Source organism: Ambystoma mexicanum, chromosome 6p (assembly GCF_040938575.1).
Source record: "Ambystoma mexicanum isolate Mex_15411 chromosome 6p, UKY_AmexF1_1, whole genome shotgun sequence".
Taxonomy (NCBI): Eukaryota; Metazoa; Chordata; class Amphibia; order Caudata; family Ambystomatidae; genus Ambystoma; species Ambystoma mexicanum.
The window spans coordinates 550,845,030-550,863,574 of record NC_090935.1 but is presented as its reverse complement, the minus strand read 5'-3'; the positions used below and the strand labels follow the sequence as shown (position 1 = coordinate 550,863,574).

The following is an 18,545-nucleotide window of genomic DNA, read 5'->3' as shown; positions in this document are numbered from 1 at the left end:
ACACATTAGGTACAAAAATACAGTAGCACAAGCAAACACTGACCAGAGCTTTGGTATAAAAGTATATAATTATTTATTTAAAAACACACTTGTAAAAATACACTGGCACTAATATGTCAAGCAAGTTCAAACACAGTCATTATAAATATATACACCTCCCCGATTAATTATTCGACAAGTCTTAGGAAAAGAACACCATTTATTATCAAATACCGAGGTGAGCGCTTAACCAAGATGGCACTCCAATAATTATTTTAAAAAAAGGGAGGGCAAAGGCAGAATTAGAAAAGCACACAATACCAACACTTTTAAAAGGACCACAGCAAGCCAAGAAAGGCAGAGTCTACTTTAGAACAAGAAAGTTCGTAGGCCAGGCCCACTCTTGGAGAGAGCAAGGCGGAATGTGCCCAAGATCACACAGTTGAATTCTACTTTAAAAGTCTTTGCAGATAGTTCAAAAAGAGTTGGATCAGTTCAGAAAAGATAGTTAACAGGTCCCAGGTCACCCCAGGATAGAGAGTCAAGGATTTACGGGACACCTTGTACAGTCTGTTGCGGGACACAGTACCTGAAATGGTGAGAAAGCTCCAGCGGGGGCAATTGTTCCTGGCAGCGGGTGCAAGTCGGTGCTTCGTCCAGGGGAAGAGAAGATCTCGACGTGGAGGAAAGCTGGAGGGCGTTGCACTACCAGGGAAGAAACCAGCCGCGGAGTTTCTCGGTTAAAAGGTACTACCCTTTTATTCGCGGTAGTGGTGAAGCGTGGCTATCCAGCCGCCAGGGTGCTTGGCACGGGCGATTCGACCACGAGACGATCCAGGAAGGCGAAAAGAGGGCTAACTGGTTAACCCCACCAGTTCAAAGGAAGACTCTCCAGGATGAAGATCTTCTCTGTCGTCGGGAAGTGGTGAGGCGGTTCAGCAGAGCTCCAGTGGTGGTGGTGTCGTCGTCGTTGCAGGTCAGCTCAGCTTCTCCCTCTTCGGTTTTTTAGGTCCTGTGGCGACTTCTGAAGTTCCAGTCCCCAAGGCCCTGCTTTTATGCAGAAAATCCCCATTCATCAGTTCTAGCTGTCACTCAAACATGCTAAGTGGTGAGTCGGGCGGCTCACCACTGGGCCAATCACACAAGAATGCGACTTGAGTTGCTGAGGCAACTCAGTCCAGGGTGCCTAAACGCCCCTCCCACACATCCTGTAGACCCAGACAGAGTGGCACCACTTCTGGAGGCTCCAAAAGTGGAACAATGGGCTCGACTTGGGTTGGAGTTACAGAGGCGAACACAAACACCATTTTAAAACCGAGTCCTGGCAAAAAGACCCAACCGGGGAATCAATATTAAATAAATAACCCGGCGGTATCTTTAACATTGCACCAAAAAAAGTGGTGCGTTTAAAATGAATGGAAAAATCCCATAGGAAATATTCCGGTGGAATATTTTGCGTGGTAACCACTGCCACCAGGCAGAAACTCGACGAGGGGGGACTGCACAGTGCCCCCTCGAAAAACAGACCCAGGGGCAATCTAATTACCCCTAGCAGTACTTCCACAATATGATGGTTTGTACTGGTTCTGTTCACAATTTAAGACTAGTAAAGTCAATGGTGACTTTACATGCCCTGGGAGACAGTAGTCAGTCCCAGGGTATGGAGTCTATGTTTGGGGGTCACTATGACACCCTTGTGTTACTGCACTGAGGGTGCTGTGTAACACACTTACCAAAAACACATGAAACCCTAGGGAGTAAAAGACCCCATAGCCCATAAAACACATTACAAAGTCAAAGGACATTCTCAAATCATGCCTAAGAGTGGGAGAAAAAGAGTCTCACTCTTAGCAGGAGAAAAAAATAAACCCCAAAAATCCAGCAAAGCTGCTGGGGGACTCGCTAGGTTTGGGAAATTAGCCTTAACAGAGAATTCTCCCTGACACAGGTACATTGGGGTAGTAGAACGTTTTTAGCAGGAAACAAGACTACTTTAAACATTAATGGACGGGGCTTGTTGATGCACTTTATTAGACAGGTTGCCCAAGTAGGGGGGATCCTCACACAGAACTGTGTCTTGGGTAGGGACAAAGTATTCCGCCATTGTTTAACCTAACATATCTTCTTTCCTAGGTCTGATGTTGATTAACATTGCTATTTGACTTGTATGCCATTAAAACTGTCAGTGGTTGGTGCATTTTAAAGGAGTCACGAGTTAACTGTGGTACCAAATAGATATTTTACATATTTACCGTATAAGATTTGCCAAAGCACAAAGTGTATTATTGATTATGTATACATATTGAACCTTATTATCACCTAACATAATGTGTGGACATACCTTTGTGGGGGCTTGGGGACTACACTGTACTTAAGAACCAGCCTGCATCACCTCCTGAGAGCTTAAGCCTTGGTTGCTCGTCCATTGCTACCACGATAGAGAACCTTGGCTGGGGTGCTCTGTGCTTCTACTCTGCCATATAGAGGGCAAGAGTACAGATAACCCCCCTCCAGTCTTTACAGTGACTCAATTCAAAATATTAATTGGTGGTGGCACTAGTTGGTTGTGCCTAGTTAGTCTTGGTCCATTTCTTGTGATGTGCAGTGAATTATTTAAAAAATCGGTGGCGTTCCATGTGTTAATGCTAACCAGAAACAAGTATTTTAAGCACTATATATCTGGACAAAAAGTACAGCCTTCCCCTATCCGGCATTGGGATAGTAAGCGAGGACTTGCACTCTAGACATCTATGTTCCCTCCAGTGTTGGGGTGATCACGAGCTAAGCCCAGCATTCACCCGAAGCAACAAGACTCACACCCAAACTCTATATCTGCTCTGCCACAAATATGAATGCTGTAGGGCCTCAGTGGGTAGGGCTGAGTAGGATCTGAACACTGTTTCCCCAATTAAAGATTTGGCTCCAAGCTCCACACAACAGACTTTTTGGAGGTAATGTCTGTCCTAGTAATCCATTTGGCTTCTGACCTGTGTGAATTTCCCTTTCAAGTCCTACAAATATAATCCGGTTTAAATTCTATGATATTGTATTTGTATCAAGCTCATACACACATGTTTCAGAGCGTGACGAGGCAAGGGAGGGGGAACAAGGGAGGACAAAACACTATGCCCAGTGACATTGAGAGCGTGCATGTGCAGGGGAGAAGGAAGGGGGGAAAATGCAAGGGAGAGGGGAGAGGTGGGAAGTGCTGAGCAGGGGATAAAACAACAACAATTGGTAGTGCAGCCAGCAGTGTGACACATGCAAGGGTTAAGGCGCAGAAAAGGAGTGTGTTATAAGTGCAGGTAGGGGACTGGAGGGTTACAGATACAGAACCAAGTGCAAGGGTTGCCAGGATGCAGTGCGGGTGTGTGGCTGGGTGGACATGGATCTGGGCCCGTAATCAGAGGGTTGCCAGGTGCATGGAGCTGAAGCAGACAGATCAGCAGGGGATAGGAAGAGCAAACGCAGAGGCAAAGAGGAAGGTCTTGAGGTGCGTCTGGAACCGGAGATGGTTCTCCTCAAGTTTCAGAGTGGCAGTGGGGGCTGTTCCAGGGGGAGGCGCCAGCTGAGGAAAGAGATCTATCCCCAACTCATTGCTTGGAAAAGCGACTGTCCTAAGGGAGTTGGAGGAGCGAAGAGTTCGAGTGGGAAGGTATTTAAATAACAGCAAAGATGCTTTAAAACAGAAGTGAAACTAATAGACCTGAAATATATGGGCCAAAGATGCCTCCATTGCAGTGTATAACATAGCCATATCTTGAGTAGCGGCTAAGCCTTTTGATGATGACTTGAAAGATGTATACAGACGTGAAGGATTGAACACATTTCATGTGGGACCAATATGTCCAATTTGTAGCATTTGTCATATATGCTTTCATTTGTGCAGTCACTCATTGTAAAATACTAAATCAGGATGTGTGAAATTTTGGATAATAAACACATACACAGTACCAGGAATAAGACATTGCAGGGCAACTAGGATGTTTGCAAGGTCCATATCACCTGCGCCCATGAACATGCAGAGGGCAGGACTGTTCTCAATTTTAATCTTGGATCATTTGAGAAAAGATCAGAAGACAATGACCCAAATAAATGGACACAGTGAAGTAGTTGAATTCATGTTCAAGATAAAAAAAGATCTGTGACCGTGTTGCAACCAAAGGATTTAAATACCAAACGTTCATAACACAAAGCTATACTTGCTAAAAGTAGTTAAGTATCTGCTCCTCTTACAGCAGCATGTCTGTAAGTTCATTCCCATGTGTTTAGCCTTTTGTTTTTGGTTTATGTTCTTTTATATTTTAGATCTTATTGTTGTGATGTCCTATGTAATGTTGCATGCTTAGAATTATGACTCACAACTATTGAAACAATGATAGTGCTAAGAAAGTTTAGCATATCCTACAAACTACTACAGATAACTAATATTACTCTCAGGAGTAACCCTGGATGGCAACCCTCACCATGATGGTGAAGGGATTTGAGAAGAAAGAATGGAGCAAGAGATAATGTAATGTTCATAATTGGGGTGAGAAAGGGCTAGGTTGTCTCCAGTGGATTTGATGAGGGGCATCTAGTGCAGAGGACAGCAGCAGTAACATACTGTTGTGCTCCCCTTGGTTAGGTGCACGAGGATCTGCTCTATTTGTTCCCTTCATATATTTGTCTAAGATTGTGAGCACTACTGAGAGATTGATGCCATGCTATCGGTTTGTGCAAACCCATTAGTATTGGTGCCGGGCAAAATTACTTGTATTTGTTGCCGAGAAATGAATTTCGAATGGATTGTGTCCTCCCACGCATTCGTCATCGCTTCGCTGCTTTGGAATTTTTTTTTCCAGCAGAGGGCTCTCTGCACGAGGTTGTGGCGTCGATGTCCCTCGAGGGCCGTTGTGGCATGTCAACGTCACTTGTTGTACAAATAGCGTGTGCCGCACCCGTTGGCTTCAGTTCCATTTTTCCGGGCTTCGCTTTAAGAACAGTGGCGCGTTTCATTTTGTCTTCAGGAAAAAATGTCCTCTTCTACTCATTCGACCCCTAAATCGGGTTTCAAAAAGTGTTATGACTGTGGGGCAAACATTTCTATCACAGACCTGCACCATGTTTGCCTTTGGTGTCTGGGTAAAGACCATCGAGTCGACGACTGCAGCTCCTGTCAGTCTATGACTGAAAAAGCTCTTCGCAAATGAAAAGGTAAATTGGCGGTGGGGCGGGATGCTTCGAAGGGCTCTTTGAAGAGATACAACAAGACCAGGGAGTCCAGAGACTCCACTTGGCATAAACACCCGAAGATGTCTCGATCGAGGAGTCGGTCAAGACATTCTTCGACGACTTCTTCTAAGAAGTCGAAGAAGAGACATCACAGGTCTCCCTCTTCGTCATCAGACACCTCCACTGAGGTGATATGATGCTCGACTAGGTCGGATTCCCCCAGCAAGTGAATTGCTTTCAGGGTGGAAATGATGCAAATCTTTGCGAAACCAGCATCGACCCCCTCAAAGGAGCCTCACAAGAGTCAGACCCTGGTCGCTCCCTTGGACGACGCAGGCAGGTAAAAAACTACTTCGGCAAGTACTAAGTCAGAGTATCAACATTCTCGACCCGACAACAAGCAGTCTAAGACTTCGACCCGGGAATCGAGTCGATCCCTGGTTCTGTCTAAGAAACCAAAAACGTTGAATCTTTCAACGACGCCATCGGCGCCGATCGCTTTGATGCCGAAGTCAAAACCATCATCATCGAAGAATCCGCTGACGCCTTCGACAGTTCCTTTGAATTTCTTGAGGCAATTTCCGGTACAGGAAAAAACCTATAAACCTGTACCAAGGTCTGACTTTTTTAAGTCAATGTACTCTATTTTTGAAGAGGAAAGGGTCTCTGAGGAGGATGTTTCGAAGGAATTGTGTCCTCTGACGTATTCCTTATCTTTGATAATACATTTCCAGCTTGCTGGCCTCGGAATTTTTTTCTGTAGAGGGCGCTGCGAGTCGACCTTCTGCCGAGTCGATGTCCCTCGACGGCCGACGTCACCATGCCCATAAATAGCCATGCGCGGCGTCCGTTGCTCAGTTCCGTTTTTTCCCCGCTTCGTTGGGCCTCGGAACATCGTTGCTCAGTTCAGTCAGATAACCTAATCTACATCTACTCGAATATACCAACTCTTTCTCAATGGCATCTTCATCGGAACCGACTACGCCGCGATCCGGCTTCAAAAAATGTCGAGACTGCGGTAAAAAAATGTCGATAACGGATCCACACAGGATCTGCTTGTGGTGCTTGGGAGCCGAGCACCATTGTTCGGAGTGTGAGGACTGTATGTCCATGACGGCTAAAGCCTTGGAAGGAGTGCAAGGGGAAGCTCGACAGAGGTAAGTCAGTCAAAACCTCCTCGAAAGTTTCTTCGGCTGAGTCGAGGCATTCGTCTCCTCACCATCAAACATTCCCATTCTAGATCTCGAAGTAGCTCCCACCATTCGTCGAGATCAAGAAACTCAAAGAAGAGACATCGAAGATCCCCTTCCTCGTCATCTTTTTTTCCCCAGAAAGGATCTCCTGCCCCACAAAACACAGCTCTCAGGCTGAGTGTGGAGGAATTCAGGAAGAAAATGTTAAGCGTCTTCGAGAAAGCGGCCTCGACCCCCTCGAAGACAGCTGAGGGTGATACCCCGGGTGAAAAACCCAAAAAATCAAAACGCCGCGAGTCGCAGCACCCGGCGAAACATTCCACCCGAGAGCGCCACGGGCCATCGGGTAAGAAGGCACCGTCTTCGACGCTGTCGTCGAAGATCCCTTCGACGCATTGATCGGCGCCCGCCATCGACGCCGTTGTCGAAGGGTTCTTCGACGCATCGGTCGATCGACTCGACGCCGACATCGACGCCGATGAAAGAGAAGACCACGGCTACTCCACAGCCAACGGTGATTCCAAGAGCCTCCGACACGATGCCGAGACTGTCGTCGACATCCTCGAGTAGGATCCCGATCCTCTCGAGTTCTCCGAGGCCTCTTCCAGTTTTCTCGATGCCCTTCTCGGCGCCTTCGAAGCCTGTCACATCGGCGTCGACAACATCGACGTTTTCTCGCCCAATAATGACGAATTTGGCTCTGTTCTGCCTTAGAAATGGGGTTTATACCATTTGAGGTCAGAGTACCCTGGATTATCTTCAATTTATGAAGGGGAAGATTCTGACCAGGAAACCTTCGGGTTGCAGAGGACCACACTACCTGTTTCAGAGGATTTCACCTCTGAGGAAAGAAGGTTGAAAGACCTACAAGAGTCATTACATGAGGCAAGTGGGCTGGACACTTCCCCAGAAGTGGATTTTGTTAAGCCAGACCCAGGGGAACATGCCGAAACACCCTATAGAACCCTAATGGCAAGAATTATTGAATTCATGGGTTGGTCTGCGCCTTCGCCTGTTTTTCAACAGGATGACCTGACAGACTTATTAGACAAAGGTCCACAGGAGGATCCTGTGGTCCCCTTCCATACAGCCTTACAAAGAAAGATTGCATCTAATTGGGAAACTCCTGAAGTTATCCCTGCTGTCAATAAAATATCATCAGCCAAGTATAGGGTAGATGCAGCTGACCCTGAATACTTATCGAAACACCCGACTCCAGAGAGCCTGGTGGTCCAAGCGGCAACTTCATCAAGCAGCAGGACCGCTTACCCTACTGTCCCACAGGATAGAGATGACAAGAGGTACGATTCTATGGCAAAGAAAGTCTTCTTTGCTTGTAGTATGGCGTTGAAGTCCATCAACGCCACCTGTACGCTCGCCAGGTTCAGTCACACACTGTGGGAGTGTGCTTCTTCAGCGGCTGACTGCATACCCGAAGGAGAGGAAAAGGAAGCCTTCCTTAACATTATTAAAGATGGCAAAGATGCCATGTGCGAGTCACTTCAAACTGGCATTGATTCCGCTGACAGTATCAGCAGGGCCATGGCGGCAAGTACAACAATCCGCAGGCATGCGTGGTTGCGAAAGTCTGGCTTTGCTCCAGATGTACAGGCCAGACTTTTGAATATGCCCTTTGATGGCTCTTCATTATTCGGAAAAAAGGCTGATGACAGTCTGGAAAAGTTACAGACATTTAAACCAGCAGCAAAATCTTTAGGAGCTGCTATCCCCCAAACTCCTTTTCGCCCCTCGGGAACCTCTGGGAGAGGAAAGTCCTTTCGGTATTATTCCGCATTCGGGAAAGGCAGAGGACAGCCGGCTCAAAGAGGCCAAAGGAGATCCACCCGAGGTGGACGGGTCAAAAGTACTAAGGCCGCAGCAGCAGCAGGTGCCTCTTTACCCTCGGCATCTGCATCAGCCGCCCCCAAACCACTCTGAGATCTTTCCACACAAAACACCTGTAGGGGGCAGGTTAACTCACTACCTGATGGAATGGCAGGCTATTACGTCAGATGCTTGGGCATTGGAGACAGTTGCCCAGGGTTACTGCCTACCCTTTCTACACATCCCTCAGAGTCATGCACCGGGGAACAGCTCTCTAAAAGTTCTAGATCTGCTCCTCTTGCAGGAAATTATAGACCTGCTAGAGAAAGGTTCCATAGAACCGGTACCTGTAGCGGACAGGAACAAGGGCTGGTACTCCCCCCTACTTTCTCATACCAAAGAAGGACGGAGGACTGGGACCCATCCTGGACTTACGAGAATTGAACAAGTTGCTCAGGAAGGACAAGTTCAAGATGGTAACTCTCTCTCGGATCCTTTAGGCCCACCAGCCCCAGGACTGGCTGGTATCTCTGGACCTTCAGGATGCTTATTTCCATGTGCCAATCCATCTCAAACACAGGAAATACCTGAGGTTCGCAATTGGCGACTCTCATTATCAATTTCGAGTTCTGCCATTTGGGCTGACCTCCGCCCCGAGGGTCTTCACCAAGCTAATGCCAGTAGTGGCTGCGAGTCTGAGAGGGAAGGGATCCACGTCTACCCCTACCTAGACGATTGGCTGATCAGGGCTGTAGCTTTGGAACAAGCTCAGACCCAGCTAGATTATGTCTGCCACTTCCTTCGCAAACTGGGCTTCTCCCTCAATTTAAAGAAGTCACAGATAATACCATCACAGAGACTCCAGTTCATCGGAGCGGTCCTGGACACTTCCCTGGGAAAAGCCTCGCCACCAGAGGTGAGGGCTCAAGATATTCTGCAGATGGTCAACAAGTTTCAAAATGCCCAACGTCTCCCAGCCTTCGACTTTTTGAGGTTGCTAGGCCTCATGGCATCCTGCATCTTCCTTGTGCCAGAGGCTCGCCTGAGAATGAGATCTCTTCAGTGGGCACTGAGAACTCAGTGGTCGCAATTCTCAGGGAGAATGACAGATCTCCTCCGGATTCCGGACAAGGTAGCCCGCGACCTTCAATGGTGGGCCTATCCAGAGAACATCTTGAAAGGAGAACTGTTTTGGCAACCATGGCCGGAGATAACAGTAGTCACAGACGCCTCACTCACGGGGTGGGGAGCCCGTGCCAAAGACCTGACCATCAGCGGTCGTTGGTCTCCATCGGAGTCCAGACTACACATCAACCTATTGGAGATGAGAGCGATCAGACTAGCGCTGAAAGCTTTCCTGCCATCAGTACAGGGGAGAAATGTCCTGATAATGACGGACAACACGGTGGCCATGCACTACCTCAACAAAAGAGGAGGCGTAGGGTCACTGCCACTGTGCAGAGAGGCAATACAGCTCTGGTTTTGGGCAATTCAGGAAGGAATCGCTCTATTGGCAGTCCACCTAGCCGGAGAGAAGAACTTGACAGCGGACGCTCTGAGCAGGCAGAGCAGTCTCCCACGAGTGGGAGCTAGCTGAGGAAGTCCTTCAAGAGATCTTCTCCCTTTGGGGAACCCCTCAGGTGGATCTGTTGGCCACAAGCACCAACAGGAAGTGCGATCTGTTCTGTGCAAGGGAATTTCCCCCGAGAGGAGCTCTAGGAGACGCGTTCGTAGTGGACTGGGAGTTTCCACTCCATTACGCATTTCCACCAGTCCTTGTTATTCCTCAAATGATCAGGAGGTTGAGAAGATTCGGAAAACCATGATCCTAATGGCTCCAGACTGGGCCAGGAGAACGTGGTACCCGGACCTTCTAGATATGTCCATTTGCCCTCCAATCCATCTTCCACTCAAAGAAAATCTTCTGTCGCAGAAGGGAGGTCAGGTTCTCCATCCAGACATCAGAACACTCGACCTTCACGCTTGGCTTCTGAAAGGGTGAGGTACAAGGATTGGGATCTCCCTGATGACGTCATGGAGGTGTTGCTTTCGGCCAGAAGGCCAGCAACAAATTCTTATACCGCTGCCGTTGGAACAAATTTTGCAGCTGGTGTAGAGAAGGGAATATCGACCCTTTTTCATGAAGTACACCAACGGTGTTATCGTTTCTACTCTACTTGGCAAACTCAGGCCTTCAAGTTGGCACTGTAAAAGGCTATCTTGCAGCGCTTTCAATCTTCAAGCGCCCTGCGGAGGAACCATCGTATTTCAAACTACCTCTGGTGATACAATTTCTCAAGGGATTAACTAATGTTTATCCTCCAAAACCATTCCAAGTTCCCTTATGGGACTTAAATTTAGTCTTAAACTTCCTAATGGGCACTCCATTCGAACCACTTCACTCTTGTTCGCTGAGATTTCTCACGCTTAAAACTGTCCTATTGGTAGCACTAACATCTGCTAGGAGGGTGAGCGAGCTACAAGCTCTCTCCTGTAAACCCCCACATACAATTTTCCACAAGGACAAAGTTGTCCTACAGGTGAAGCCTAATTTCCTCCCAAAGGTGGTTTCTGAATTTCATATTACTCAGAAAATTACCTTACCTTCGTTCTACCCTCCTCCCCATCCGGGGAAAGAGGAAGAAAGGCTACATAGGCTGGACCCAAGGCAAGCTCTAATCTTTTACATCAGCAGAATGGCTAGGATCAGGCAAGCAGACCAACTGTTTGTAGGATACTCAGGTCACAAGTTGGGATTACCCATAACAAAACAAACCATTTCCAGGTGGATTATTTTGGCCATTCTGGAATGTTACAAACTGGCAGGGAAAGAGCCACCCCAAAATCTTAGGGCTCATTCAACCAGGGGTATCGCAGCCTCTTCGGCCTTCCAAAGAGGGGTACCGGTCAGAGACATATGTGCGGCTGCCACATGGTCGTCCGCACATACATTCACAAAATTTTACAACCTGGATTCCTGCACTAGTCAAGAGACTAGATTTGGCAAAGCCGTATTACATTTGGTCCATCCCTAAAGGGATACATGACATTCTTACTCCCACCTCCAATTACATGCCACTGATATGGGAGTCTATCAAAGATAAGGAATACGTTGGAGGACACAATCCCTTCGAAGAACAAGTTACTTCTTACCTTGTAACGTTCTTTCAATGGGATGTTCCTCCGATGTATTCCTTATCGCCCCTCCCATCCATCCCCGCAGAAATACTTCCCTTGTGGTTGCAGCTTACGCTCCTTCAAGGTCAATAACCAATTCAGGCATGACTTTTCTTATGCTGCAAAACGGAACTGAGCAATGGACGCTGCGCGTGTCTATTTATGGGCATGGTGACGTCGGCGCCGATACGGTGGCCGTCGAGGGACATCGACTCGGCGGACGTCGACACGCAGTGCCCTCTACAGAAAAAATTTCCGAGGCCAGCAAGCTGGAAACGTATTATCAAAGATAAGGAATACGTCGGAGGAACATCCCATCGAAAGAACGTTACAAGATAAGAAGTAACTTGTTCTTCTCTGCTATGTGTCAAAATTGCCTCTAGGGAAGTTCATGAGGAACTAATTGACCCTGAGTCAAGGTTGAAAGACCTCTGCAACTCCCTCCACTCTGCCAGTGGCCTAGATACATCACCAGAGTTGGAGTTTATAAAACCTGACCCTTCAGAACATGCTGATTCGGGGTACAGGAACCTTACGAACAAGGTGATTAAATTTATGGGTTGGAGCAGAGCTTTACCAAGCTTCGAGCAGGACGATATGACAGACATCCTGAATCAGGGTCCGCAAAAAGACCTGGTTCTACCCTTCCATAAGGCTCTACAAAGGAAGGTAGAAACTAACTGGGAGTCTGGTTCAGTTATTGATAGGAGCTTTACCAGAAAGTATAGACCATCTTCCAGCGACCCTGATTATCTCAGGAAACACCCTACACCTGAGAGCCTGGTGATCCAGGCTGCGACTTCTTCCAGACAGTCAGCCTATCCCTCTATTCCCCCAGATAGAGAGGATAAGAAAGTGGACGCTTGGGCCTGTAAGGTGTTTACCTCGGGCAGTACAGCCCTAAAGTCCACAAATGTCACCTGTATCCTAGCCAGGTTTACCCATACCCTGTGGGACTGTATTAAAGGGGCGGCTGAACATATTCCAGAAGGCGAAGAAAGGGAAGGCTTTCTGAATATAATTAAGGATGGCAAGGAAGCGATGGGGGAGTGTCTCCAAGCAGGGCTGGATACTGCTGACGGCATCAGCAGATCCATGGCTGCAAGCATGGTACTGCACAAATTTGCGTGGTTGAGAAAGTCTGGGTTTGCACCGGACGTGCAGGCCAGGCTTCTCAACATGCCTTTCGATGGCTCGAGGCTGTTCGGCAGCAAGGTGGGCGAAAGCTTGGAGAAGCTGCAGACCTCCAGGGTGGCAGCTAAGTCCCTTGGCTCCTCCATTCGACAACCTAAGCAATCTTGGGCGGTGGCTAATTCCCTTGGCTCCTCCATTCGACAACCTCAGCAATCTTATTCGGGCTCATCTTCCTGTAGAGTTTGTTCTTTTCACAGACAAAGTTCCCTCGTGGTGGACAAGGAAAGAGTGCTAAATCAGCCTCAGCAGCGGCATCTTTGCTCTCAGCCGCTGCTGCAGCCGCCTCTAAACCTCTCTGAGGCCTTAGCCCACAAGACCCCGGTCGGAGGCAGGATCTCTCAGCTTCTGAACAAATGGCGGCGCATTACTTCAGATGCTTGGGCACTGGAAACAGTTTCCCAAGGTCACTGCCTTCCTTTTCTAAAGAGGCCTCTGGATCATCCACCGGGAGCCAGCTCTTTCAAAATTCCAGATCCGCTCCTTGTGCAGGAAATATTAACCCTGCTAGAGAAAGGTGCAATAGAACATGTACCTGTAGTGGAGAGGAACAAGGGTTGGTATTCCCCTTATTTTCTTATCCCCAAGAAGGACGGAGGACTGAAACCCATCTTGGACTTAAGAAATTTCAACAAGTTCCTCAGGAAGGACAAGTTCAAGATGGTCACACTTTCTCAGACCCTTCAGGCTCTCGAACTCCAAGACTGGTTGGTATCATTGGACCTTCAGGATGCTTACTTTCATGTGCCAATCCATCTCAAGCACAGAAAGTACCCGAGGTTCGCGGTTGGTGGCGCTCATTATCAGTTTCGAGTTCTGCCATTCGGGCTGACCTCCACCCAAGGGTTTTCACCAAGCTGATGGCGGTAGTGGCAGCAAGTCTTAGGAGAGGGGGGGAATCACGTCTACCCCTACCTGGACGATTGGTTAATCAGGGCACGTTCACCCGAACAGGCCCAGGAACATCTGAGGATCACCTGCCACTTTCTATACAGACTGGGCTTCTCCCTCAATTACAAGAAGTCCCATTTGATACCATTCCAAAGACTCCAGTTCATCAGAGCGGTCTTGGACACTTCCTCAGGGAAAGCCTCGCCTCCCGAGGTGGGAGCTCAATACATTCTGCAGATGGTAACAAAATTCCAAAATGCCTAGCGTCTACCGGCCTACGATTTTCAGAGGTTGCTCGGCCTCATGGCATCCTGCATTTTTCTGGTGCCAGGGGCCAGATTGAGAATGAAATCCCTTCAACGGGCCCTCAGGACTCAGTGGTCCCAGTATCCAGGGAATATGTCAGATCTTGTGCAGGGTCTGAGCAAAGTTTCTCAAGGCCTTCTATGGTGGGTCTGCAAGGACAATATTCTCAAGGGAGAATCTTCTTGGCAGCCATGGCCGGAGATAACTGTATTGACGGACGCCTCACTCACGGGGTGGGGAGCCCATGCCAATGATCTGACAATCAGCGGTTGTTGGTCTCCATCGGAGTCCGAACTACACATCAACCTTTTAGAGCTAAGGGCGATCAGACTAGCGATGAAAGCCTTCACGCCCTCTGTACGGGGAAAGAATGTCCTGATAATGACGGACAACACAGTGGCCATGTACTACCTCAACAAGAGAGGAGGCGTAGGGACAATACCACTGGCAGAGAGGCAATGCAGCTCTGGTTCTGGGCAATACAAAAGGGAAACTCTCTGTCTGCGGTTCACCTGGCCGGAGAGCAGAACACTGCGGCGGACGCTCTGAACAGGCAGAGCACAGTCTCCCACGAGTGGGAACTAGCTCAGGAAGTCCTTCAAGAGATCTTCATCCTTTGGGGAACCCCTCAAGTGGATAAGTTTGCGACCGAGGTGAATCAGAAGTGCGAACAGTATTGCTCAAAGGAATTTCCTACCGAGAGGAGCTCTATGGGACGTGTTAGTAGTGGACTGGGAGTTTCTACTCCTGTATGCGTTTCCTCCAGTCCCCGTCATTCCTCATGTAATCGGGAGGTTGAGAAAGTTCGGGGAAAACTATGATCCTAATTACTCTGGATTGGGCCCGGAGGACGTGGTACCCGGACCTTCTGGACATGTCCATCTGCCCTCCAATATGTCTTCCACAAAGGGAGGATCTTCTCTCGCAAGAGGAAGGTCGGGTTCTCTATCCAGAGGTCAAGACACTCAGCCTTCATGCATGGCTTCTGAGAGGTTGAGATATAAGGATTGGGACCTCCCGGACGACGTAATGGAAATTTAGAAGGCCAGCAACAAAATCCTTGTACCGGTGTCATTGGAATGAGTTCAGTAACTGGTGCAAGGACAGGAATGTGGATCCTTTTCAATGTGGCACTTCTATAGTGCTAACCTTCCTATTGCATCTGGCCAATCTGGGGCTCCAGATTGGTACAGTAAAAGGATACTTTGCTGCGCTTTCCATCTTTAAGCGCTCCTCTGAGTAGGTTTCTTATTTCAAGATTCCGTTAGTTATCCAATTTCTGAAGGGACTCAGTAACGTGTACCATCCAGTACCATTTCATGTCCCAGCCTGGGATTTAAATCTTGTGTTGAAGTTTCTAACAGGCATACCATTTGAGCATTTACATTCCTGCCCATTAAGGCTCTTGACATTGAAAACTGCCCTTCTTGGGGAATTAACATCAGCCCGCAGGGTAAGTGATTTGCAGGTTCTTTTGTGCAAACCTCCTTATATGATCTTTCATAAGGATAAGGTAGTTCTTAAGGTTAAACCATCTTTCTTGCCTAAAGTAGTTTCTGGCTTTCACCCATCGGAAAAAATACTTCTTCCAACTTTCTACCCTCCCCCTCATTTTGGCAAAGAGGAGGAGAGGTTGCGCAGACTAGGCCCAAAAAGTGCTCTGAGTTTTTATATAAGGAGAATGGCAAGATTACGCCAAGATTACCAGGTTTTTGTGGGCTATAGTGGTCCTAAATTGGGATTAGCAGTGACGAAACAAACTATATCCTGCTGGATTACTCTGGCTATTGTAGAGTGTTACAAGCTAGCGGGGAAGGAACCACCGGAAGGACTTAGAGCTCATTCCACGAAGGGCATGTCTACTCTTGCGGCTCTTTAGAGGGGAGTCCCCGCAATTGAAATCTGCTCAGCTGCAACTTGGGCATCAATTCATACCTTTGTTGAGCATTACTGCTTAGATTCTTCATCTTGCCAAGAAGGCCCATTTGCAAAAGCAGTACTTCATTCCATCCATGATAAAGCTAAATAGCACTCACACCTCCTGATTCTTACTGGTTTGGGAGTCTTAACATTCCATCATGAGGAATACGTGGGAGGACACAATCCATTCGAAGAACACGTTACTTACCAACTGGTAACGTTCTTTCGACTGGATGTTCCTCCCACGTATTCCTCATCGCCCCTCCCAACCTACCCCACTGCACAATTTACAGGGTTCACACTTTGCGGTTGCGAAGAGCTTACAGTCTGGGGCATGCCTAGATGGTTCCTCAATTTATTTAACGAAAAAACAGAACTGAAGCCAATGGGCGCGGCACAAGCTATTTGTACTACGAGTGACGTCAATACGCCACGGCGGCCCTCGAGGGCCATTGGCGCCACGACCTCGAGCACAGCACCCTCTGTCGAAACGAAAATTCTGACATTGATGAGGAATACGTGGGAATAACATATAGTCGAAAGAACGTTACCATTTGGTAAGTAACTTGTTGTTCTAGCAAACAGTAGACATGGCAGTGAGATCATTAAAAGGCAGTCCTAAAACAAGTGAACTGGTGCCAAACAAATTAACTCTGCCAAAGAATACACATTTGCAGCGGAAGCTAGAAAACACCTTGGGTATTTTGCCCTTGAACATGTGCTAGAGCCATGTTGGTCCATAGGGATATAAAAACATTTCCTAGTTGGTTTTCTCAGCATTTTACAATTCTAGCAACTGCACGTTTATGGCATATATTTGCAGAATTGAAAGAAATGCTGAGCTAGACACAAAAGCTAGAGTTTGAAGCACAAAAGGTAATTCTGTAAACTGAAAGAATAGTAGTTGTAGTTAAATGTGTTAGCGGTTTGAAAGTAAGAAGGTAAATGCAAGCAGAGGATATGGTGAAACTGATGTCCGACACAAGACCAAATAATGAGCATGTGTTTGTTTAACTGATTATATACTCCTCTGTGTCTTTGTACTTAGCATGCCGTCTTGGAAGCAGAAGCGAACCAGATCCGTGCGTCTATTTTGGACATGGCGCACTGCATAAGGACCTTCACCGAAGAGATCTCAGAATATTCTAGGAAACTAGTTGGCATTGTTCAGCACATTGAAGGTGGTGAACAGATAGTTGAAGATGGAAATGGAATGGCCCACACTGAACATGTAAGAAATGTGAATCTGGAGTTTTCAAGTAGTATCCAAACAATGAATTGTATTCAAATATTTCCACTCCTGTTTTGTTTTATTTCACAAATGAAAGTAGCTTATATGAAAGGTAATCGGTTTATGCCACAAATGGTCTTCATCTATAATGGCACCCAGTATTCAAGAATATTGTACCATCAAAGTAGCAGTCGGCTCGTTTAAATTCCAGTGCATTCACGTCTGTCAGGATTCCAACACTTGTCTGTGATGCAATTTGATGCCCATAACTGAACGATTTATTGCTCACACTAAATTCGGGTCGACTTTGCCCGTGTCCCTGTTGGGGAGGGCCGCTATCTTTAAAATAATACTACCTACGCTTTTGTACATCCTCAACAATACCCCTGTTAGGATCTCTGATTGGGAATTCCAGAACACCAAAAGGGCTCTGAGGAGACTTATGATGTGGGATTCTCGGCCCAGAATAGCGTTGCAGTCCCTGTATGGGTCAGTGTGGGATGGTGGTATTGATCTTCCATATCTGAAGAAGTATTATTGGGCCTCTCAGTTGACAGTGGAAAACCAATGGTTGTTTGCGGACCCGTCCTGTCTACATATCAGTATTGAATGTGCTGGCTTGGTTGGCACAGACTTGCTGCAAACCTTAAATGATATGCTGGAAGCAGTTGGATTTCCCTCCATTTCACAACAGGTAGTGCATGTCTGTAAAAAAAAAAAAAGCCACATGTGAGACTGGATGGGAGAGGGTGGTGATGCTGAAAGCCCAATGTGGAACAATCGGGACATGCCTGATTTACAGAAGTTGATTTTTGCAGCTCGATGGCACGCAAATAATATAAGAGTTATGGGAGACATGCTCTCAGGGGGCTGCCTATGGCCATTCCAGGAGCTTCAGGCAAGCTTGCAATTGTCAATTTAGGACAATTATCCATATATCCAATTTCGGCACGCAATGTGGTCGCAGTGCTGAGAGAGGAATGACTTGTCGGGACTAAATCCGGATGGAAGCCAACACATCCATAATTTCTTGCCAGGAAGGCAATCTTGACTGTACCAAATCCTCTGTAGTTACACCACATGCCCCTTGACGAAACTCAAAGGAAAATGTGGGACGGACTTAGACTCCATTGAGGCAGCAGACTGGCAAGAGGCATTAATGTCCCCTATAGAGATAGCAATCCTGGCCCGTTTTAGACGTATCCAATTGAAAATCCCGAAACCGAACAAATTACACCTGGTAACTGCTGTTTAAGCGGGGCTGGGCGGCGGATTCTGACAGACCTGAAGTTGATATTAATTGGACTATCGGGCAAGAAGGCCTACTCGCATTATTAATTTTTTTCTTACATCCAAGAGGAATATTGCCATGCATTGGAGGGCAAGAGAGGTGCCCAGATTGTCTATGTGGGTGTCCAACATGGATAACTGCATAGCAGTCAGAACGGATTTGTAGATCTAGTGTTTGCCCCTACTAATTATTTAAGATTTGGGATGTGTTGAGCTACTCCAACACTGTTGTTACTTGCACTGTATTCTACCTACCCGGCTTTATTATTTCATTTCAATTGTGGTGTGGCGAAACAGTATTTTGCTTGCTAACTCTGCTTGTAATATTG

At 47.3% G+C, this 18,545-nt stretch overlaps 1 protein-coding gene across 1 annotated transcript in view; it reads left to right on the top strand.

Annotated features, from left to right (window-relative positions):
• TRIM23 (tripartite motif containing 23) overlaps window positions 1–18,545 on the top strand; it is a 742,058-nt gene that overhangs the window by 352,076 nt on the left and 371,437 nt on the right. Inside the window, exon 5 of the mRNA XM_069627357.1 lies at window positions 16,744–16,926. Coding sequence (XP_069483458.1) covers window positions 16,744–16,926 — 183 coding nt within the window. The remainder of the gene's footprint in view (window positions 1–16,743; window positions 16,927–18,545) is intronic.